Raw genomic sequence first — 24,753 nt, forward strand, 5'->3', positions numbered from 1 at the left:
ATACATGTATATCCATTCATCATTTATGTACTTCCATAGTAATCTCAAAGAAAAACAGGATCAACTTTTAAAGTGGATAGGAACCTAGAGTGAAAAATCTGCAGTGGAGTGGATCCTGCAAAGAGTCCTGCACGATAGGAAAATGGGCTCCTGTGCTGAGGCATCCAGGAACAAGATAGCATGGATGGTTTAGATCATTACTCCTCTAATTCCAGGTGAAAAATTGAATGTTCCCACTGGGAAACACCCAATCTATAGCACACAGATTTGATTAGGTTCTCAAGTCCTGGAACTACTCCATGGGCCACAATCCCAGTCTCCAGTGCTGCCTGAGTGGAGTTTGCAAATTCTATGTCTGCATGGGCTTGAGGTGCTCTGGTTTCATCCTATATCCCAAAGATATCCAGGTACATTAATTGGACACTGCAATTTGTTCAGTGTGTAGGTGAGTAGAAAGAAGTGATGGGAGTGTAGGGCAAATTTATTAAAAAATGGAATCTGTGTTGGATTGGTCTAAATAGGTTATTGATGGTTAGCATGAATTTGGTGAGACTTTTTCAGCTCGAGGACCATGAAAATCTAAAACTCAAATCGTTTGCTCGTTATATTTCGTTGGTCTGGTCTCATCAGTGCTCAGAGCAGCATGGATAAATAAGACTTTGTTACTGATTTTCAAGTTTCTTGCTGTGATGCATCTCACCGCTCATTGACTGGCCATACCTAATGCAGGGAATTCCAGACATTTGCTCACATCCTTCTGCCTTCTTACCACACAAAACCTTTGATATCTACCTTAAAATAGCAAATGGGGAAGGAAGACTCACCACATTGGCATCTGAGCTTGTGTGTACAGCTTTGGACATTTGGCTGAAGTCTGGGTTTCTGATGCCATGCATTAGGTTGATATGTTTTACAAGCATGAAACGCTTGGCAAAAAAGTGCTTTTCATCTGTGCAGTACCTGGAAATGACAGCAAAAATGGTGAAATATTGCTTGTGCACACGTTATTTTCAGATCAATAATTCAGATTTTAATCTTAAATACTTTTCACTTTTAAATGGGAAGACAGCTACTGCAACCAATAAACACAGATTACTCAGCAAAAATTTTTGATGAGTAATTTTCAGTACAGAAAGGTTTAAAATATAACTGGAGATAAATCTGTGACTATATTATCATTCCAGAGCCTTTTCTGCTGACCCATTTCTAAATGGCCATACTCTGGGTAATGTGATCTCATTTATTGTAACTCTAATGGATATCATACCCCATGGTACAATTTGGGAAGTAGATCCTCAGGAAATGGGAGGCAATTGAGGAAAAACTAATGGGTGATACATTCCCTGCTACAGACAGTGAGGAGACTCTTCTTGCTATACAGCAATAGGAGCTGTTTTTGTAAAGTTTTTGGAATCCAGCCATCCATTGCTCATCCCAATTTATCCAGACATTCTGCTCCCTCTGCACCTCACTCCAAACACGCAGCACTCCATTCACAATGCACAAATCCCAACAGTTAAACTTGTAGCCAAGGGCAGTGCAGCCTGGTGGACTGACTGACAGCAGCTCTTGGATACCTCCTTTTTCCTACCCCTAGAATGTGACACCACCAAACACCCAGTCACCATCTCAGAGCTTATCACACCAGGAGATATCCTGTCCAGAGCCTTTACAATGAGAGGTTGGAGCAATCTCTCATCCAAGAACAGAAAAACAAATTGAAAAAAAAAGGACCCATTGTCTCTGCCTGCTCCAGCAGCACTGAACTTACAGTGTCTGTAAGAAGTACTTACCACCCCTTGGAAGTTTTCATGTTTTATTGTTTTACAACATTGAATCACAGCGGATTTAATTTGGCTTTTTTTGACACTGATCAACAGAAAAGACTCTTCCATGTCAAAGTGAAAACAGATCTCTACAAGATGATCTAAATTACAAATATAAAATACAAAATAATTGATTGCTTAAGTATTCACCCCCTTTAATATGACACACCGAATCATCACTGGTGCAGTCAATTGGTTTTAGAAGTCACATAATTAGTTAAGTGGAGATCACCTGTGTACAGTCAAAGTGTTTCAATTGGTTGTGGTAAATACACACCTGTAACTAAAAGTCCAACTGCTGGTGAGTCAGTATCTTGACAAAAACTACACCATAACAAGAAAAGAACACTCTAAGCAACTCCTCAAAAAGGTTGTTGAAAAGCACAAGTCAGGAGATGGATACAAGAAAATTTCCAAATCACTGAATATCCTTTGGAGTATAGTTATGTTAATCATCAAGAAATAGAAAGAATGTGGCACAGCTATAAATCTGCCTAGAGCGACCATGCAAGAAGGGGACTAGTAAGGGTGGCCACCAAGGGACTTATGACAACTCTGGAGGAGTTACAGGCTTCAGTGGCTGAGATGGAAGAGACTGTGCATACAACAACTGCTGCACGGGTGCTTCACCAGTCACAGCTTTATGGGAGAGTGGCAAAGAGAAAGCACTGTTGAAAAAAACTCACATGAAATCTCGGCTAGAGTTTGCCAGGAGGCATGTGTGAGACTCTGAAGTCAGCTGGAAGAAGGTTTTATGGTCTAATGAAAGCAAAATCGAGCTTTTATGCCATCAGACTAAACGCTATGTTTGGCATAAGCCAAACACCGCACATCATCGTAAAACACACTATCCTTACTGTGAAGCATGGTGGTGGCTGCATCATGCTGTGGGGAAATATAGGGAAAATACAGGAAATTACAGGGAAATCCTAGAGGAAAACCTGATCCAGTCTGCAAGAGAACTGCAATGTGGGAGAAGATTTGTTTTCCAGCAAGACAGTGACCACAAGCATAAAGCCAAAGCTACACAGGAATGGCTTAAAAACAAAGTTAATGTCCTGGAGAGGGCAAGTCAGAATCCAGACCTCAATTAAAGGGGATGAATAATTATGGAATCAATTATTTTGTGTTTAATAATTGTGTTAAATTTAGACCAATTTGTAGAAGTTTGTTTTCACTCACACAGGAGTTTTTTCTGTTGATCATGTCAAAAAAGCCAAATTAAATCCACTGATTCAATGTTATAAAACATGAAAACTTCCGGGGGGGGGGGGGGGTGAATACTTTTTATAGGCACTGTATCTCCTCACACCTTGACTCCATCTGTTTCTCCCCTTGTCCAGTCCCTTCACACCTACATTGAGGACACTTTTGACAACTTTCGATTCCCTGGTCCCCACTGTCTCAACTTTAGGCACAGTTTGAGTAGTGCTGTTTGGAAACCAAACTTGCTTGATCAGGATGTCTGAATAGATCAGCAAATTTTGAACATGTACACTTGCACAAAAGGTTGAGAAATGTTGGCAGTCTTCCCATTAAGTTCCAGATAAATATAAATATCTAGAGCAGAGCATTGCCCTTTTAAAAAATATACATCAAGCTTTGAATTCTAATAATTATTCCGAATAATTACAGGATATGTCCACTAGGTGGCAAAGCACCACTATTTCCCCAAATGTTTTGAGTTTTACACATCCATATTGATGTCTCAGAGGAATCTACATACATGCAAGTATGTACACAGTATATCAGGCCTGAGAAGTTTCTACACTAGATTGCACCCATAGGAACAAAATGCTGACATGCTGATTCTGGACTATGCTTTTAAAATAAAACACAGCACCTAGTCTTCCAAATAACTATTGGGAACACGAAAGCCCGTATCGTCAGACCCACCCCAAACTGCTCTCTAGCCACCAGCTCTACGCATTAACCCAAGTAGGTCTAACACTGAATCAGGTTGTTTTAAGTTTGGAGCTTATTGATCCTTAGTTGAGATATGTCTAATTTATCACTGTCTTTACTTACACAGTCCATCTCTACCTCAGAGTAATGCCCAATTGTGGATATGCCTCAGCTTACACCTTTACCCACTCCTTTTGCTGGCCTGAGATCACTCAAAATACTATGGCTTACATCCACATTCATACTATTTTATTCAGTTACTAACAATGTTTGCTGACCTGCATCATCTCCCTGTTGGAAACGCTATATTCTTTAATGAAGAAACAACACCTTACATTCCATCTGGGTAATCTCCAGTCTGATGGCATGAAATTGATTTCTCTTTATGTATTAAATAATTCCCCCCCCCTTTCTATTTGCCATTCTGGCCTTTTACCTCTTCTCTCCTGCCCATCATTTTCCCCTGTGTCCATTCCCCACCCCTTTCCTTTCTCCTATGGTCCATTCTCCTCTCCTATCAGATTTCTTCTTCTCCAGCCCTTGACCTTTCCCACTCACCTGACTTCACCAATCACCTTCTACCTATCCTCCTTTCCCTCCCCTCACCTTTTATTCTGGCATTTCCATTTCAGTCCTGAAGAAGTGTCTTGGCCTAAACCGTCAACTGTTTATTCATTTCCATAGGTGTTGCCTGACCTGATGAGTTCCTCCAGCATTTTGTGTGTGTTGCTTATTCTTTAAAAGAACTTTTTCACATCTTTTAGTCTCCCTTTGGTTTTCCCTTCCCTGTATCTAACCTTCCCTAGACATATTGCCTCAGCAGTCAAAGCCCTAATTTCTTCATAAATCTCTCCCGCGTTTCCCATTTTTAATATGCTCCTCAAAACTGATGGGAAGGGACTTGTTCATTTGGCTTAATATCTCAATGTCTAATGTTGGTTGATAACAATGCACTGAAGCATTTGGAAATATACTATGTTAAAGGAGCTATATTAAATCAGGCAGTTATAGCTAGTAGGGTTTAGCAGGACTTCTAGTGTCTGAAATGCACAGTCCATTTGTGAAGTAACTGGTTTGTGGAAATGGTCAAGCATAAAGAGGGGAAAAAAAGCCTTTTCAGCATTCAAGTTGCCTTAAACAACAGTTCATGATTCAGCTAATATTCCAAATTACTGCAGCTGGTTCTCCTTGTTATGATTGATGGTGAGGATCTACAGGGCTACAAGGGGGTGCACCTAGTTTGACAGACTTGAGTGGAGCACCAACACAGAGGCTGTGTACAAGGCCAGAGTCGCCTCTCCTTCCTGAGGAGACTGAGGTCCTTTGGAGAATGCAGGCCTCTCCTTCACATGTTCCATCAGTCTGTTGTCACCAGTACAGTCTTCTAAGCGGTCGTGTGCTGGGGCAATGGCATCAACATGGGTGATGCCAACAGGTTCAATAAACTGATTAGAAAGGCTAGCTCTGTTATTGGAGTCAAACTGGACACATTGGAGGCTGTGGTAGAACACAGGACTATGTAAAATCCTGGCAATTCAGGACAGTGTTTCTCACCCTCTGAACAGAGGAGCACTTTTAGTAATAGAGTAGGACATCTATGCTGCTCAAAAGAGCGCTACACAAGGTCATTCTTACCCTTGGCCATCAGGCTCTATAAGGAATCAACCTATAGCCAGGTAGTGATGACCCCCTCCTGTTACCCTGTTTAAGGTAACTTTTTTTTCTTTCGTACTTCTCTTATAATATTTGTATATCTGTGCAATTGTAATGCTACTGTGACACTGTAATTTCCTTTGGGATCAATGAAATATCTATCTAGAATGATCAAGCAAAAATTTAATACCACAATTACCAAGTTATTTGTGTACAAGTTGCAATTTCATGCAGATTTCTATCAGCTTCATTCTGACATTGAACGACTTCATCACACAATATAGAACCCCGATTAAAGAGAGGCAATTTTTAAAAATTCATAACATGTTTGACTGCATCCCAAATGATACTTGATGATTCAATTACATTAAATTTCTTTTAAATATTCTATGGAGTGACAATCAATACACAGAATTTATGTGATTCCACAAAGCTGCCTAAAAATGCAAACACAAAGTACACTGCAGATGCTGTGGTCAAATCAACACGTACAAAAGCTGGATGAACTCAGCAGGTTGGGCAGCATCCATTGAAGTGAGCCATTTATTCATTTCAATGGATGCTGCCTGACCTGCTGAGTTCATCCAGCTTTTGTACGCGCCTAAAAATGCACAAGGTAGCATACTACTAAGAAGATGTGTTGCTGTAATACTGGTTACTTACACCAACTGACACATTAACTTTCATTTCTTACTGTGTAACTTAGACAGCAGTGAAGGAAGTTGAGGTTTACTCATTTGCTCAATTTTATCAAAAGCAAACTTCAAAACCTTGGCAAGGCTGTATATTAAATATGATAATAATTAACAGTATGGTTCTGTTAGGATACCAAAAGTTTAGTAAACAGAGTGGAGCTATGTCATTCCTATACTTGTATAAAATCAGATGTATAAATGCTGACAATTACCAGTTTTTTTTTGTTTTCCTTCTTTATTCTCAGTTTCCATAGGCATAGTGTATTGGTGTTAACTGCTTTCCATCACTGCTCCCACATTCTTAGGATATTTTCTCCATAAGACATAGAAGCAGAATTAGGCCAATCAGCCCATCAAGTCTGCTCTGCCATTCTATCATAGCTGATTTACCATCCCTCTCAACTCCATTCTCCTGCTTTCTCCCCGTAACCTTTGACGCCCTTACTAATCAAGAACCTATCAACCTCAGCTTTAAATGTACCCAATGACTTGGCCTCCAGAGCCATCTGTGGCAATGAATTCCACAGGTTCACCACCCTCTGCTTAAAGAAATTCCACATCTGTTCTATTCAAAGGCTGGATTCTTTGGTTCTAGACTCCCCCTACTATAGGAAATATCCACTATATCCAGACCTTTCAATATTTAATAGATTTCAATGAGACCTTCCTCTTATTTTTCTAAAGTAGTTTGAAGCAAGTTTTTCAAAAATTCTGAACTTAAGTACTGTTCATAGACACTTCTCAATAAGCTACCCAATTAAAAATAAATACCACTTCAAAGTAAACTTCCACACCACTGATCTTCAATTTAAAAGAGCTGACTTTGCTCCTTTTGAGGATGCTAATACACTACCACAGCAGTTTCAGAATTCGTATTTTAGCATGTGTAGTTCTTTGCATATTGTTTCACTGCATCTGGTGCACCACTCCCCCAGCATCGCCCCCCCCCCCAGCTTAAAAGCTACGCATTGTCTTTACGGCTCATATATTCTGTAGCTACAAACAATGTGTCAAAGTTGTTTGTCTTTTAAAGTTGTTAAGATGACACCATACCCTGTGGGTGTAAAGAAATTGTTTGGCATCAGTCAAAAACATAGGAACAGGACATAGTTTCAGTACCCAATTCAATATCCCTCTCCCAACAGCCTGAAACCATAAGACATAGGAACAGAATTAGGCCATTTGGTCCATTGAGACTGCTCCGCCATTCAAACATGGCTGATCCTTTTTTATCCCCCCCTTCTTCAGCCCCACTCTCAGCCTTTTCTTGATGCCATGTCCAATCAAGAACCTGTCAAGCTCTGCCTTCAATATACCCAACGACCTGGCTTCCACAACTGCCTAAGGTAATAAATTCCACAAATTTACCACCCTCTGGGTAAAAAAAATTTCCACATCTGTTTTAAATGGATACCTCTCTATCCTGAGGCTGTGCCCTCTTGTCCTTGACTCCCCCACCATGGGAAACATTCTTTCCACATCTACTCTGTTGAGGCCCTTCAATATTCGAAAGGTTTCAATGAGATCCCCCCCTCAAACTTCGAAATTCCAGCAAGTACAGACCCAGAGCTATGAAACATTCCTTGTATGATAGCCCTTTCATTCCCAGAAAAAGCTTGTATTTTTACAGCAATTTTAAAGGTAAGGAAAATACCCTGGAGCATTACGAAAAAAATTGTAATCTATCTGAGGAAGGAAAGAAAGGTAGTTAGAGAGGCTGCTCCAGAGCTTAATAACTTACCAACAGAAGGCATAGTAGTCAATAATTAAAATAGAGGATCGCAAAATAGCATAAGTATACCTATGAACTTAGTGTTGGAGATGATTTAACAGTTTGAACTGTGAGAGTGTGAATATACTTCAATATATCTGTCAGATTCCTTCTTTTCCAGCCCTTCATTGCTTGTCCTTCAGCTTTTTAGTTCACACTCCCATCCCCACCCAACTACCTGGTCAGCTTGTACTCCTTTCCTTCTTATTTTGCCTTCATTCCCCTTTCTTTACAGTCCTGATTAAGGGCCTCAGTCCAAAATGTCATCTGTTTACTTCCCTTCATAGATGCTGCCTGACCTGAGTCCCTCCAAAACTTGGTGTGTGTTGCTCAAAATAAGAATGGCAGCTTTGAAAATCAAGATATGCCTCAGCAGTAAGCAATGTTGTGATGACTGAATGGGAATCAGTGTTAGTTGAGACACAAGCGTTTTTGATAAGACCTTTGTTCCCATTTATGGTATTTTCCTGAAAATAGGAAAGTAACTATATTCCAATAATTGCATTCCAATTTATTAACCTCGTGACTTGATCAGATAAATTAGACAATATACATTGGTACAATGCTTACCAACAGATATAGGTTCTCTTGACGCCATCATGATTCACTCTGACATGTCTTCGCAGACTATGTGAGGAGTTGAAAGAACGATCGCACTGTCGGCATGGATATCTCTTCATTGACTGTTAAAAGTGAGAAAGGGGATTGAAATACAGAATTATTGCTTCATCTTCAAAATTGTATGTGTCTAATCTTACCTTGGTTATGGATCTGGAGACAAAAATGCTTTAGTTCGGTATTTGGCTAAATTTTCTAGAGATCAGCTAGAGTGATCTATTACTATTTTTGGCTCAGCTCCTACTCCTGTGAAGTATGCTACGCTACTTTCTATTATAGGGAGTAGAGGGACTGAGAATTAAGAAAGGTGTGGTAAAAAAAAAAGCTCAGTTCGCCAAGAGAACCTGCAGATGCAAAGTTCCACTGTATCTTGCTCTTCCATGGTGTGGTGTGTTGTTGGTCTAATTTACTTATAAACAGAGCACAACAAATCCAAGCTTGTTTATTTCCTTAACACGTACAAACAAGCTGGATGAACTCAGCAGGTCGGGCAGCATCCATTGGAATGAGCAGTCAACGTTTCGGGCCGAGACCCTTCGTCAGACGAGTTCATTCAGCTTGTTTGTACATGTTGATTTGCCCACAGCATCTGCAGTGTACTTTGTGTTGTTTATTTCCTTACATTGTACTATGTACAATTTATAGCACAGAATCAAGCCTAAGAGTCACTACCAGTGAGGACTGCATAGGAATAGACTCATCCTACTTTATCTCATGTTGTATTATCTGCATGTCTCACTTGACTAATTATCTTGCTTCTTAAATGCACCTACATGACTGAATTCAACATTTCACATTCCAATCACTCCCAAAGTAATTAAGTTTCCCTCAAATTCCTTTGTTGATTTAAAGTGTGTTTTAAATTTATGATTTCCCCATGTCTAGATTACACAATCGATTTTATCTCTAAAGAGAAAGCAAGAAATTCTACATGGGGAAGTCTACTATCAATGTTCGGAAATGATGCAGAAGACCGATTACTGTCGACTGTGAACAGTAGGGGAAGATGGGAACTATTCTTTGCAGAGGATTTTAGGGGCGCTGGAAAAGCAAGGTGAAAGAGCAGTGTACTTCTAAAATGTGTGTTTGATGTAGTGTAGACAACAGTTGGTTTTGGGTGCTTTCTAATGTTCTGGTATTAACATGGGGAAGGAAAAACAGATAGGTTATTCTAGAACTGTCTAACATCACAAATTAGATGATAAGCTTAAATAATATTTATTACAGGACACCCTACTTGTTCTGCTATTTATCAAGATCTTGGCTGATTTCTATTACAAAGACATTTTCTGCACTATCCCCATATTTCTTGGTTCCCTTCATATCCAGTAACCTGTTACTGTCCCTGAATGAATTTAGTGACTGAAACACCACAGCCCTCTCGGGTAAATAATTACAATGGTCCACTCTCAGTGAAGAAATATTTCCTCCTCTTCTCAGCCCCAACTGGCCTATCCTTCATCCTGAGACTATGACCTCTGGCTCTAGGTTCTTCATCTTACAGAGAACATTCTTCCAATATACAACCTATGGAAGTCAGTAAGAATTTTTTTTTAGAAGAGTTCAACAAGATCTCTCATTCTTTTAAAGAGCCCTCATCTACTCAATATTTTCTCATAAACCCACCATTCCTGGAACTAATCTAATGAATCTTGACGGCACTCGTCTACGCTAAGTACATCCTTTAAGGTAAAGAGATCAAAACTGTACATGACACAACATGTGCAATCTGACTAAGCACTTGTATATTTGCAGCCAGACATCCTTACTATTATATTTAGATCCTCTAATAATAAAGGCCAACATACCATTGCCCTTCCCAATTGTTTACTACATCCATATGTTGACCAAAGTTAATTTGAACATCAATGTTATCTACAGCGACAACTCTCACAGCCAATTAGGGATAAGTAATGAACAGTCTTGAAAAAGGCTGAAAAGGGTTGTAGACTAAGCGAGCTCCATCATGGGCACAACCCTCCACACCAAGAACATCTTCAAGAAGTGGTATTTCAAGGATTCTAAGGTTGTCATAGCTGGGGGTAGTAGTAGGGAAAGTGCTCCAAATGGTGTGCGTCTCTGACAACCAAGTCTAACTCTTGGCCTTCACACGTGGCTTTGCTACTAGGCCTGGCGGAACTGTTTCTATTGACAAGAAGGGGCAAAGGCAGGCCACTAGCGCCTCAAAACCAGTTGCTTCGGGCAAGTGGAGCTCGTCAGCCTTGGACGACAGCCTGCCTAGGAGATGGAAAACTCTGACTTTAAACCTCCGCTGCCTTGTGGTCATATCCACCCACGGAAAAGGCTTCAGGAGTAAACCCAGAGAAATCTGGAGGCGGGTCCCTAAGGCCGTTTGATGTTGTTTACAACTTCACTCTGGCAACCCCTGCGAATGACACAGGTGCCAAGCTGTATCAGCGCTTGCCCTTCTCTTGAACTACATCAACGATGTGGAGAGGGGGAACCCACTGCATGGGCAACAGCTGGTTCTTCATATCTTCTTGCTTCTTTGCGCGCTGGAGAGGACACAGTCCACCAGAGGCACAACCCCATGATCCCCTGGGATTAATGGCTGCCTACTGGTACCTCAAGACAGCATCCATCACTAAGGACTCTCACCATTGGGACATGCCTTCTCATTACTACAATCAGGGAGGAAGTACAGGGGCCTGAAGACCCATACTTAGCGATCTAGGAATAGCTTCTCCCCCTCTGCCATCAGGATTCTGAATGGTCCATATACACTACCTTTTTTGGCATTATTTATTTTGCAATTTGTAGTAAATTTTGAGTCTTTGCATTGTACTGATGCCAAAAATAATTTCACAAACAAGTCAGGAATAATAAATCGGTTTTTGATTTTGAACAACAGTCAGATCACGAAAATGAAGAAATGAAACTTTGATAATTCTAGCAGAAACTGAATTCCCCTGCAAGCAAACCTCCCACTAATAGAAAGGTCATCTGCAGCCTCTAGCAGCCATGGAACTTCCCCAACCCCTTACACCTACATGCAGGGATAAATCACATCAAGCAGTAACATTGGGAAATACAGTAATATGAACAATACAAGAAGAAAATGCTTTAAAAACTTTGATTTGTTTTAATAATAAGGTTTAGAAATAATCCAATGATAAATATTCATGGAACTAAAGCTTCTTAGTGTGGATACTGAAATAAGGTATCTAGTTACTGGGGAAACTGTTCAATGTGCAGCTTTTGAGTTGGACTTTTACAGTTAAAGAAAACCAAAGGAATGTCAAATGCAAATTCAACACTGCTGCATAATGAATAAACAAATTAAAATGAACCTGCAAAATAAATGATAATTCAAACACTTAACTCAGTTTTGCATAATTTATCTACCGCTTCAAGGCAGCGTGGTTGCCTTCTGATGGATTTTCATGGCAAAGAAGTCTTTCTAGAGTCTAAACTAAGCTTTAATTTATTTAGAGCTGCCAGAAGAACAGAAAACACAGAGTACACAAAAACTACCAATCTATGTAATCCTTCTTTGTGCAAGTAAGCTCACCAAGACACATTTTCTACAGGCCAACGAATCCACTACCCTTCAAGCAAACAGAAAATGCACCAAATTATATATTTTAAAAATCTGCATCATGGTTACCAATAATATTCACCAAAAAGGAGCTTTTTGATGGTGAACATCGTGAAACAAAATAGCCTGACACATAAACACAAAATTTGCTCCAAAGGTAGATTATCTCAATGGAAAGGGCAGTGGATTGAAAACACTTGCACATTGCCTCCAAGGTAGGGTCTAAGGAATAGCATCTAGCCCAAGCCACTGGAAACTGACATGTTTTTTTGGAAGGCTGAGACAAATTCTGGAAAGCAGAGAACAAAGAAGAAAACAAAGCTTAAACCATTTAGAAATGAGTTCCAATTGAAATAAGACCTATGTCTCCTCTGCAGTTTTAAACATACAAATCCAATTGTTTGTACTCTTCATAAATATCAATTCAACACAAAACTTCCTGGAATTTCAGCTACAGTTCATGGAAGGAACCAGGAAACATGTTTTCCAATCTGGCAATGAATTACGCCAAACAGAAAACTTTTAAGCTAATTTGTTAGAATGTTTGCAAACCCTGCTGCCTTAGTCTCCTTCCTTGGAATGCCATCAGAAGTAGACCAAAATGAACTTTAAAAATTCATCAGTGAAGGATGAGCAAAGTTAAGTTTAAGAATTATAATTTCTGAAAAAGGACACTAGTGAGATTTCCTTATTCATTGCTTAACCTGGCACTTAATTGGCACTGCTGGTTACATCATATTAGTCAGAATTATAACAAAATGATTTTTAAACTCTTGAGCTGGGTCTAGCTTCACACTTTGCACCTCCTCCCCCAACAAAAATCAAGAGAGGGTGGAGGAGAACGATATCACTGCTTCTCGGCAAAAAGGCTTCCTGTCTGGATCTTTAAGATTTCAATTCTTATGACTTGTACACATATTATAACCATGCAAAACATTCAAGGAATGGGGCGTTTAGAACTTAAGGGGCCAACTTTGCACCAAGAGCTATTTCTATAAGGGAGGTTATCAATGCAGTTCAATGGGTAATAGACTAATTTTATATGATGGATTACACTTTCTGTCAGTAAGGAATGCCAAAATGTTGCATTTTACAGAAATATAATCCAGGTGGCAGAGGAGGTGCTTTTTTTTCTGGCACTGTGGAAGTCTAAGTTTGATTGCTTGTCAAATAAAGGCCACTGAATCGCAGTGGGGTGATGTAGGCTGACTGCAGTAAGGGTGGGGGTGCGAAGAATTCTAGCCAGGCTGGCATTCCTACTATAACCTAAAGACTAATTAATAAAGAGCAGCAAAAGTAGCAGGGAGTTTTGTCATTGTTGGCAAATACCAGGTAATTGCAATCTTCCAGTTCTACATAAATTAACTAGGCACACGGCGTCCTTGCTGTTTCAGTTGAGGGACTGCAAATGATATCTAGAAACCAGATGAAGGGTCTTAACCCAAAACCTTGTCCATTTCTCTCCATAGATGCTGCCTGACCCACTCACTTCCTCTAGTGATTCTTCCACAAAGTCAATGGCTATAGCAATTACTAACAAAATCTTTCACATGACTGTAGCTGCTGAGCTATCTACTGCATACCTGCACTGTATACTTCATTTCGGAGAAATCACCTGGAATCATACAAACCACTGTTGGTCCCAAGTGGATATCACAATCAAACCCAATTATCTAAATTTTAGCTCAAATCCACCAAGTACGATAAATTTCTTGCCATTTTCATGTAATCCTGCTGACTACATCATCATAGAATATGCACTCAAATCTTTCAATCATGAATAGTTAAAACGAATGCATCTCAGGGAGGTAGAGAATTTGTTGAATCTTAAACATATGTTGAGGGACCTGCCTTCCTCCCGATAATCAAATGGTCTCCAAAACAGGTACTGTTAATTTCTACTGACCTTTGTTAAATCACCATCACTCTCCACTTGAAAATATAAAGTTGCCGAGTTTGTCATTACTACTGGTTTCAGTCTTAAAATGCTTGCATATTTAGTTTCCTTAGTTATCATAAATCCCTTAAAAGGTCTTTGAATTTCAACAATTTCTATGCATCTCTCTCAAAAAATAATTAGTAACATTAAGACTCCAAATATGATGCAAGGCCTCTCATTACCTCCGCATTATTCAACTTCCTTGAACATTTTACCATTTCTAGCTTTGAGTAATTTCCCTAGTTGGCTCCACTTTTTAAAAAAAATCCTATTATAGCCAGAGTTTTGGCAGCAGATTTTCTTCTAATCTTAAGACAGCTTGGCAGCTGCCTCCTCCTGTGACCCTTCCTCAATTACAGACTGTTCTTGCAAAGCATGATCAGTATCCACATACATGCTGAATAAACATAGCTCTCTCTCCAGAAAATGCATCTTCCAAAATGACAAAATAAACACAAACAAAAATAATTGATGTTCCTACAAGTAGGGCTGCACATTTCACTGTTTTGGCAAAATTAGAATTTTGGTTGTTAAAAAGGAACTGATTTTAATACATTGTTCTTGTTTCCATAAAATCCTGGGCTAAATTGGTGATGATACTGTGTTCAAAGTCAACTACAGCTTCCCACTGTCAGTTAAAAGCACTGGCTGGCAAATTCTATTACCTGTATGTGGCTAAAAGCAAACACGATTTGTCAGTTGTTGCTAGATACTATCCACATTTTATAAAATGCTTTCCTAAAACACAATGAATTATTGGCCACATATAACGCCATATTTGACTTTACTGGTGTGTTAAAAAAAAACAATATTCCTCCCAATTAAGAATAATACTGAAAAGATGTGTCAGGCAATCACTGAACATCTTCCCTCTCACAGAGAAGACCCACACCACTCCCTGGGATGGAGGTACAGTAGTTTTGTAGCAGGTGGGAGTAACAACCACAAATCTCAGGGATGACTCCAGATCTTATGGCTGCAGGTCAAATGTAAGGAAGGAAGCCTCCAGTTTATCCCCACAGTGCTCTTTCAGCAGATGAACCAATAATTCTCCATATCAAACAATGTCTGGCAATGTTACCACAATGAGGATACGGTCTGTCTATTAATACTTTGGGACTTGAGGAGCTTGTCCATCAACACAACTACCAGAAACCTTGTCAGACAAAACTGCTAAACAAGTCCGTCGGCAACTCCTTAGAAACGAAGCTCTTGATGTCTACATGTATCAATAGCTCAAATGGCATTCAGGCAAGTAATATTCAAGCCATACAAGTGACCATCTCCAATAAGACAGTCTAAGCATACACCCGGAATATATAACTGACATTGCCATTTTTAAGACTCTCACCATAAATGTATGGAAGTTACCCATTCAGCAGAAACCCAACTGGCCCCGTCCAATAAACATTGTAATCAGAACAGGTTAGACAGTGGGCACCTTGTAGTGAACAACTCATCTTCTGACTTTCCAAAATAGTTCCACCATCAACAAGGCACGTCAGCTATTTACTCACCTGGATAAGTGTAGCTCTAACAATATTCATCATTTTTACACCATTTAGGATAAACTAGCCTGCCTGATGACCTTCCAAAGCACATCTACCTCCTATACCAGTAACAGCAGTATATAACAGCTACAAAATGCAACGCAGCTACTCATCTGGGTACTCAGACAGCACATCAAAAAAAGTGTGACCTTCACTGAACACGAAGGCAGAGCACAGGGCTAATGGCAGGACTCTAATCACTGTGGAGGAACAGAGAGATCTTGGGTCCATGTCCACAAATTCCTCAAAGTTGTCGTACAAATTGATATGGTGGTTAAGAAGGCATTGTCATTTATCAGTTGAGGAATTGAGTTCAGAGCCATGAGGTAATGTAACTCCATAAAAACTCTGGTCAGACCACAGTTGGAGTATTGTGTTCAGTACTGGGTGCCTCATTATAGCAAGGATGTGTAAGCTTTGGAGAGGGTTCGGATGATGATGCCACCATGAAAGTTGAGTGAGCTAGGGCTTTTCTCTCCGGAGCTCATCCTCCATGAGCTATATGGATAGTGGACAGTCAACACCTTCCCCACCCCACTCCCCACCAGGGCAGAAATAGTTAACATGAGAGAGCATAATTTTAAGGTAATTGGATGAAGGATTCTCCACTCTAGCCCCCCATCCTTACCTCTTCTCTTCTCCTCAACTACCTATCACCTCCCCATGGTACCCCTCCTCTTTCCCTTTCTCCCATGATCACTCACCTCTCCTATCAGATCCCTTCTTCTCTTGCCCTTTACTTTTTCCAACTATCATCACCCAGCTTCTTACTTCACCCCCCCTCCCCTGCCCACCTGGCTTCACCTTTCACCTTCTAGCTTGTACTCCTTCCCCTCCCCCACTTCTTATTCTGATTTCTTCTCCATTCCTTTTCAGTCCTGATGAAAGCTTTTGGCCCAAAATGCTGACTGTTTATTCATTTCCATAGATGTTGCCTGACGTGCTGAGTTCCTCCAGCACTTTGTGTGTGTTACTCTGGATTTCTAGCTTTTACAGAATCACTTGTAAGTTCTCTAGAAAGCCTCTTTTTCTACTCCCTTCCACTACTAGCTGCAATGCTATCAGCTGTAAAGCCTCGAGACAGCAATTCCATTTCATGATTCCACCTCATTCAAAAATTCAAACCTCTTCCTCCATAACCTTTTTTCTATGCCTCTGTGAACTATCTTAGTAAGTTTTTCTATGCTAAAATGTTTTATGGTAGTGCAACACTTTACAGCTCTAGCAATCCAGGTTCAATTCCCACCGCTGCCTGTAAAGAGTTTGTAAGTTCTCCCCGAGACCGAGTGGGCTTCCTCAGGGTGCTCTGGTTTCCTCCCAAAGTCCAAAGTAGTACTGGTTGGTACGTTAATTGGTTATAGTAATTTCTCCTGTGATTAGGCTAAGGTTAAATCAGGCATGGTGGGCGGTGAGGCTTGGAAGGACCTACTTTGTGTTGTATCTCAATAAAAAATAAAACAAATAGAAGCTATTATTGTCTGTAGGGTTGTTCACCAAGCCTGATGCTTAGGGCAAACAACCCTACAATTAAGCAGCCAACTCAAGCTACCAAACTTCTTTTATTTCAAAAAAGCTATTATTGTTATTCAAGGCAATTCCGTGAAGGCATGGTCAAGAGGGAATGCTGTGTAATGCCTGAAGCTTTTCTGTACATTGTTACTGTCACATGCACCACCTTGAACCACTAGTTCTTAGGAGTAGAAAAACAGTTGTAATGAAAGCTCATCGACTCAAATTGAACACTTTCTCTTGTGACGGAAACAGCCTGACTGGGGCAGAGTTTGCAGACTGTTGTTTTTCACTCTGTAAATTAGGGCTTAAGTTTTTCCACATTTAGTAATGAAGTTTTAATACAATCCAGGTGAGAGTTGTAAGTGTTAGAAAAAACATAAGATATCAAAGAAAAGCCTTACTTGTTATTAGCATTGTATATTGACAACTGGGCAAATATCATTTATTTTTCTCTTGACCAGTCCTGTTGTGCATCTCTGATAATTGTTAAATTCCTTTGATAATTTATGTTTTATTTTTGCCCCATGACCTCCTTTTCTTGGTGCAGTAAGCATCTCTGCACTGTACAATAAGGCAAGATAACAAGTTTGTTCCTTTGTTATGAGTCAGTTCAAGGGATGGGAACAGGTCTACTGATTGTTAAGTCTTTCTGCTTCCAATAAAAAAATTCAGAATGATTAAAAATATAATACAGAGACCTCAACATTATTGCATCAGAGTGTATCATCAAAGCACACTTAGGCAGATCAAAAAAATAACATTCAGTTTATTGAATTTGGTCAAGCAGAAAAGAAACAGTTGTGAAAGTAACTTTGCTCAAATCAATACCTGAAGGGAGTTTGTTAAACGATTGCCATAAACACCAAAATTGCCTATATTGGCCAGCCCCTCTGCAGAGCATTCAATTAAAAATTGAAAAACAACTGGTTGCACATATTAAAACAAATTCTCTAGACATTTATAAAGGTTCAGATTTACATGTGCCATCATCTCCCAGACGGGCACTAACTTCATTTTCTCTGGAGATTTACCCTCTAGGGCTTCAATTTACTCATAGCTCCTCAAACTCTACATGCCCAAATGTCCTAGAATATAGTATCAGCTCATTATTGTTCCACAGAACTTATTTCTCTAATGTGGACTCCATCATCTCTTCTCATCCAATGACTTCCTACTGCATCAATGATGCCTTTTGTCTGTCACCTTACAGCTTCTACAGTCTTGGCTGCATGCTCATTTTCACCAACCACATCTGCACCCCAGAACAGGATTATTTAAAGATCCTTTATATTTTTTTGAACAAAAACCAAACCTTTCCCTTTCCACCACCTGGCTCAATAAGCTGGTCCTGTACCTGGTCCAAATTGTTTAGAACATAGCTGGGGCAGGCCCAAAGCTGTCTTCTCTGTACTTGCACCATCATGATGCATCACCTTTTCATGTCTTAAATTGTAAGAGTTTGCTTTTACAATGAGTTGATCACAGGAAAGTCGGTGACATGAGATCGGTCATGATAGCATAGAATGATGGAGCAGGTACGAGGAGTTGTGGCCTAATTCTGTTTCGTGATAAAATAGTAACTTTCATTTTCAACCAATACTGCTCAGTGAAAGTAAAACAAGGATCAAGTGGAATTATTTTGTAATATTGGACTGTATTTTGCCAAGACCCATCTTCATGACCAAATGCTGGCAGCTTTCCATTGTACCCCTGGCACAATCACCAAGACCCACTCCAATGCTTGACTACACAACCTGCATTTTCAAGCACACTTACACAGGATTCACAATGACTACAGACAGAGATCCACTGGTATCTTTTTCTGAATAATTTCTGGTTTAATAATCCATTTTATGCCTAAACTAACTCACAAATAAAATCAAACATTTTTTTTTAATCGAGAGGACCTACTGTTTCTAATCATCAGTGGACTGGATTGATGTTATAATCACTTTTTAACCCACAAACAGGAAGATGCAAGAACAATTGTTTATAAATAAACAATTATTTTTGCAGTAGAGATTATTTTAGAAAAGGTTCCAAATAATGTTACAGAAGCTACCCAGAGTGCTCATACCCATAAGGAATAGGTGGTCAATTTATAAACTTTGCTATGTTTCTAACAGTTTTGCTGATAATCCCATTTTGGATGTATTGCTCACATCTGAAAGGAAAGTTTCATTTCAAGATTGAAATGTGGTATGTTGGACTTTATTAAGAAAGGATTTAAGTACAAGAGTAAGGATGATTTATGTATTTTTATTAGACCTTGGTGACACTTCACCTGACATATAGCTTTGCCTTCTTATCTGAAATATTTGCCATAGAGGAAATTAGAGTGGTTACAGGGATGGTGAATGTTCCATTTAATAAATAGTGCAGGCTAAAGAGGGATGATCTAACTGAAACATAGAAAATTCTTATGCTAGGCAGAGAAGAATGCAGGATGTTTCCCTTGGCTGAGGTATCTAAACATATAAGGCATGAGGAGAAATTCTTCAGAAGTTGGTGAATCTCTGAAATTCTCTATCCCAGAGGGTTGACGAGGCTTAAACCAACGATTTCATCTCAAACCAATACATTTCTTGGCAAAATGCTGGAAAGCAATGCTTCTCAGCCACAATCTTGCCAAATGGGAAAAGTATCACATTTTGCAAATGGGTAAAAAGAAGTCTTTGAGTGGCTGAAAGGATCACAAGTTTTTCTTTTAAAAAGGTCATGTTTAAATTAATCATTGGAAGGAAAAACCATCACAATTAAGCCACTATCTCTCTTTAAAATTTAGGTGGATATTTAAAAAAAACATACAATGCCCTGGGAATCATGGTGCACAGTTTAACATGTATTCCCTTGTGAATCATCCATCCCATTGTTGCTAATGGAACCATGAGAACAATATAATCTAGGGGCTTCACTAATCAAATGAAACTACTGATTACACCTTGAAGTCAAAATGGAACCAGATATTTCTGATCAACCAGTTGTACTGGATTGTAACTGTTTGTGAGCAATATTATATCAAATAACCACTCTTTTTCATATTCTCTTCTCCTTCTTTGCTTTAACTGTCTATTTAATCAATTCTTAAGGCTGATGTGTGGCACCCTAGTTAGCTCTACAGCTTACAGCTCCAATAAGCTGGGTTCAATCCTCATATTAGGTTCTGTCTGTGTGGAGTTTGTGCATTTTTTCCGTGAGCATGTGGATTCCCACCAGGTGTTAAAATTTCATCACTCCTCCCCAAATTAATTAACTATTGTGAAATATATGTTAGTCTACCTAAGTGGTAAAAACCTGAAAAGAGATTGATGGATGTGTATGGACAAAAATTGCTGATATAGAAGGAAATTAAGAGAGTGGGCTGAGCAGCAGAAACTTTTAGGATTGCAGAACAGATTACGATAGACAAAGAGATGGCGATTCCTCTCGTAAAAGAATCCAAAACCAGGAGTCATAAATTAAAGATCATAACTAATGAGGAATTCCAGAAAAAAAATGCCCAGAGTACTGTGAATATGGAAACAGTATAACTTGGTGATATGAATAGGATAAATACAATTAAGAAGTACACAATAGGGAGGTGGAGCAAAGTTAAGATGGCACTAAACAGCAATTCCTTTGCTTACATCTTTGGAAACAGCTCTGTTTCCATCTTTAATATCTTTAGTTTTCCCTTTCAGGGTTCTTTTGAAGACCCTGACCTGGAGTTATACACTGACTTCGGTTCTTTACGGGAATGGGACCTGTTCTCGGGGTTTCAGGACTGGCCATTGTTCAGCATGCCAAGGGTTCGGCCTGAGAATTCGGCTCGGATTTGGAAGCCTAAGATCTCAGGGCTCTGAAGACAGGCGGATGGAGGGTTGCTGTCATAGCAGGACATCCGTGTGTCATAGTGGGAGTTGGAATATCTACTCCCGTGTGCCCAAAGACCCGGGATCTTTATGATCTTTGGGAACAGAGCTCAGAAAAAGCGACGTAATGGACTTTTAACATCTTAAATCAGCGAGTTGCTTGTTATGTCTCCCCACTTGCTGGGAAAATGGAGACAGCCCCTTCTCCCATATCAGGGACAGAGAGAACCTGTGGTACGTCGAATGCTGGGTGAAACGCAAAGTCTTTGGGTTAACTGCAAGTCTGTGTCTTTGCTATTGCTTTGCTCACGCCTGAGTGCTTGGTGGTGGTGCCAATGCTTGCTTTTTTTTGCTGGTGGGAGGAGGGGGGGATTGTTGCTTGCTGCCGCTTACACATGGGAGGGAGGAGAGCTGGGGGGCTTTGGGGTTCTTACATTCAACTGTCGTTCATTCTTTGGGGCACTTCTCTGTTTTCGTGGATGCTTGTGAAGAAAAAGCATTTCAGGACTAATACTGTATACATTTCTCTGACAATAATTGGACCTTTAAAACTTTGAACAAAGATAAATAGCATACTGAAAGGATTATAAGCACCAGCACAGACAAGTTAAATTTATTAAACACAAGAGATTCTGTAGGTGGTGGAAGTCCAGAGTAACTCACACAAAATGCTGGAGGAACTCAGCAGGTCAGCAGCAATCATGGACCTGATGACATCATTTCTTTATTTCTTTCCATGGATTCTGCTTGACCTCTGAATTCAGCCTTTTGTGTGTGTTACTCCAAGTTAAATATGTCTCTGCCTGAAAATTCGAGGTAATTATATAAAAGTGATTAACAATTCAAGCAGGAGTTGATTAACAAAATGATATTTACCTTTCCATGACTTCGCTTCATGTGGGATACATAGAGCTCTCGTTCTGAGAACCACTGTAGACATTCATTGCAAGTCCAGCCAAGCTTCTTCACTTTTGGCCGCCTCTCGGCCTTTAGCATGGTAGTCTCATCCTTTTTGCCATTGTTTAAACCATTAGAAGCTATGTGCATCATGGAAGCTTCTGCTGTCTGGCCACATGACTTGCCCCTAGATGGAGACCCAGAGCCTGGAGGCTTTTCAGTGGTTTCTGCAATGTTGTGAACATCCTAGTGTAAAAATAAAGGATTGTTATAATTATCCAACTGGAAACCTGCACACTGGAAGCATTTAACCTCACTTACTGCACAAAATGATAAATCTGTACCAGCTCCAAAAAGGTAAAGCAGGGAAATAAAAAATACTAATTTAGTCTGCACAAGACCAATCATAAACTATTTCTTATTCCTTATGATATCTTTATCAGAGTACAGCGGTAGGTGGGTGGAGCTATGATGGGAGAGGAGGAGGAGGGGGAGAGGGAGGGCGAGGGTGAGCGCACGCATGCCTGTGGTATGTGTTGAACTGTCGGGTGAATGATTAATTTTTATTGTACTGCAGATCATGGTCTCTCTTGCAGGCTTTCCTATTGCTTGCTTGGTGGGTGGAAGGTGCTGATGCTTTTTTTATGCTCAAGAGTGGGAGGGTCGATGGTTTGCTGCTCCTTGTGCGTGGGGGGTGGCTTTGATTTAATCTGTTTCAAACTACAGCGGGTTCCATCTGCAGCTCTCAGTGTGTTAAGTGGTTGCACTCACACAAATTGCTTCCTATTATTAATTTTAAAATGCTTTGTACATTATCTGACAGGTATGCATTGAAACCAATATTTTGTAATAGGTTCAATTTCAGCAGCATAAAGTATCTACTGAACACATTTTAAATGTGAACATTTAATGTAGATTCGCTCTTTCAAATCCTGCTGAGTGAAGCCATTTAATTTAACCGATGGCAGATTCTGGGCATGCTTTTTGTTCCTGCATTAAAATGTTTGTGCAAAGCACAAGGTGAATGGCACTTGCATCCTACTGTCATGTAGTGCAGCTGTATGAAATTCTATTCTTATGTGATCCTCATTAGTTATTCATCTAACCTTCACAGGTTCATGTAAAACCTAGGATGCATGATAGCAACCTAGGGTGCATGCTGATTTTATGAAGTCTGGCATCAGAGAGCAATGCATACTACCAGATACAGCCGACCAATGTTGGGTTCCATAACAGCATGGCAATTTTGTGTAGAACAAATGCAGGCAGTTCATTTGGCATAAGTGCAGATAGTTCAAAATAGTGACACAAGTCTCTGTAGATACTGATATCTGAAGCAAAGAAGCAGCTGTTGGAGGAACTTAGCAGGTCAGGCAGCATCTCTGGAGGGAAATGAACAGTCAGTGCTTCAGGTTAAGACCCTGCATATGGACTTATAATGGTAACTTATTTTAGATACTCCCTCCTACTTCTCTCCCAAACCCACCTCTCACCAAAGGAATCTAGTAGTAATGCTAAGTGAAACTATTCTGAATCTGATCCCATAGGTAGAGCCACAGTAGAACAAGTTGAGAAATGCAAGGAAAATCACTTAGTGAGATTACAGTCTGACCTGTGATTCTAGGTAACCTACCCTTGGAGAAAACATTATCCACATACCTATCTTGTAGAACCCAAGAAGAACTCAGTACTAAGATTTGCTGAGAACAGGGTGTTCTACTTCCATAATATTCAGATTCAGTTTATTGTCATTTAGAAACCACAAATGCAATGCAGTTGAGACAACGTTCCTCCAGAATGATATCACAAAAGTATATGACAAAACAGACTACACTAGAAAATCCACATAACGTTTGGCAATCCCCAATCCAAAGTCTAGAGAGGCTGCTGCGTATTAATATCACGCTACCGTCTTAGCGCATTCCCCGGAAAGGAGCTCCAAATCCACCAGACAAACAAGACCAAAAACTAAAGCTACAAGACCTGCCCAAAACCACATAGTTACAACAGTGCAAACAATAGCATAATTGATAAAAAAACAGACTATGGGCACAGTAAAAATAGTCCAAAGATGTTAAAGGACTATAAATTCAAAAGAAATCACCACACAGTTTCCACAAGTCCCCAGGGTCCTGACAGACTCGCCATCCCACACTGGTAGCAGAAGGGAATACCCCTGCTATGGACTTCCACGGCGCCGCCCGACTCAGCCTCGCAGACGCAGCACACAACGAAAGCTCTGTCGAACCCAGCCTCGCAGACGCAGCACACACTGAAAGCGACCTGACCGCAGCGGACTCCAAGTCCGTCAAACCTCTGAGCCGATGACCATCCCCTCCAGCACAGCTTCTCCAAGCACCATTAAGACGGCCCCACCAACAGCCATTGACAATGCGACCCCGAGGACTGGGGGCCTGTTCTTCCCAGCAGAGTCCCGGACCTCACAGCAGCAGCAGCAACGAAGAAGGTCTTCCTGGAGATTTCCCAATGTTTCTCCGTGCTTCCACGTCCAATTTCAATCGATTATGATTGCACACGGCACCCCGCTTCACAAATAACAGATAATCAACTCTGGAGTGGCCGCTGCAAGCCGTGTCGTGCCGCCATCTTGGAATATAACTGAGTTTTTCATTCAACCAACATCATGTGCACTCTGAAGCAAGGATGGTCATCACAACTGCACCAAGATGAGTAAATGCTTTGACTGGAATGTGTAGGAATAAAAATTCTTAAGTGTTTGCTGGGAATTGCAACTTTGACAACTCTTCAATGACCATTTGGGGAAAAAACAATGATTTAAACTCCAGACTTTACCGAAGTGTTGAGGTCCAAGTATAAATGCTTGCAAAGATACTGGAAACACATAATTACCAAATTAATTCAACTGTTGGGAAAGAATCAATATCTTATGATTTTCAAACCACAACTTCAACATTAGAAATTTCAGTTACTATAAAGCAAAGCTGGTGATTGAAAA

General features: G+C 40.1%; 1 protein-coding gene across 3 annotated transcripts in view; it reads right to left on the reverse strand.

Moving 5' to 3' along the window:
* znf592 (zinc finger protein 592) overlaps window positions 1-24,753 on the reverse strand; it is a 173,823-nt gene that overhangs the window by 7,129 nt on the left and 141,941 nt on the right. For all 3 annotated transcript variants that reach the window (XM_073024978.1, XM_073024976.1, XM_073024977.1), the window contains 3 exons: window positions 21,756-22,022; window positions 8,421-8,533; window positions 825-960 (listed from right to left, as the gene is read on the reverse strand). In XM_073024978.1, the coding sequence (XP_072881079.1) occupies window positions 825-960; window positions 8,421-8,533; window positions 21,756-22,022 (516 nt within the window). The remainder of the gene's footprint in view (window positions 1-824; window positions 961-8,420; window positions 8,534-21,755; window positions 22,023-24,753) is intronic.

The sequence above is a fragment of the Hemitrygon akajei genome, chromosome 21 (genome assembly GCF_048418815.1).
Source record: "Hemitrygon akajei chromosome 21, sHemAka1.3, whole genome shotgun sequence".
Classification (NCBI taxonomy): Eukaryota; Metazoa; Chordata; class Chondrichthyes; order Myliobatiformes; family Dasyatidae; genus Hemitrygon; species Hemitrygon akajei.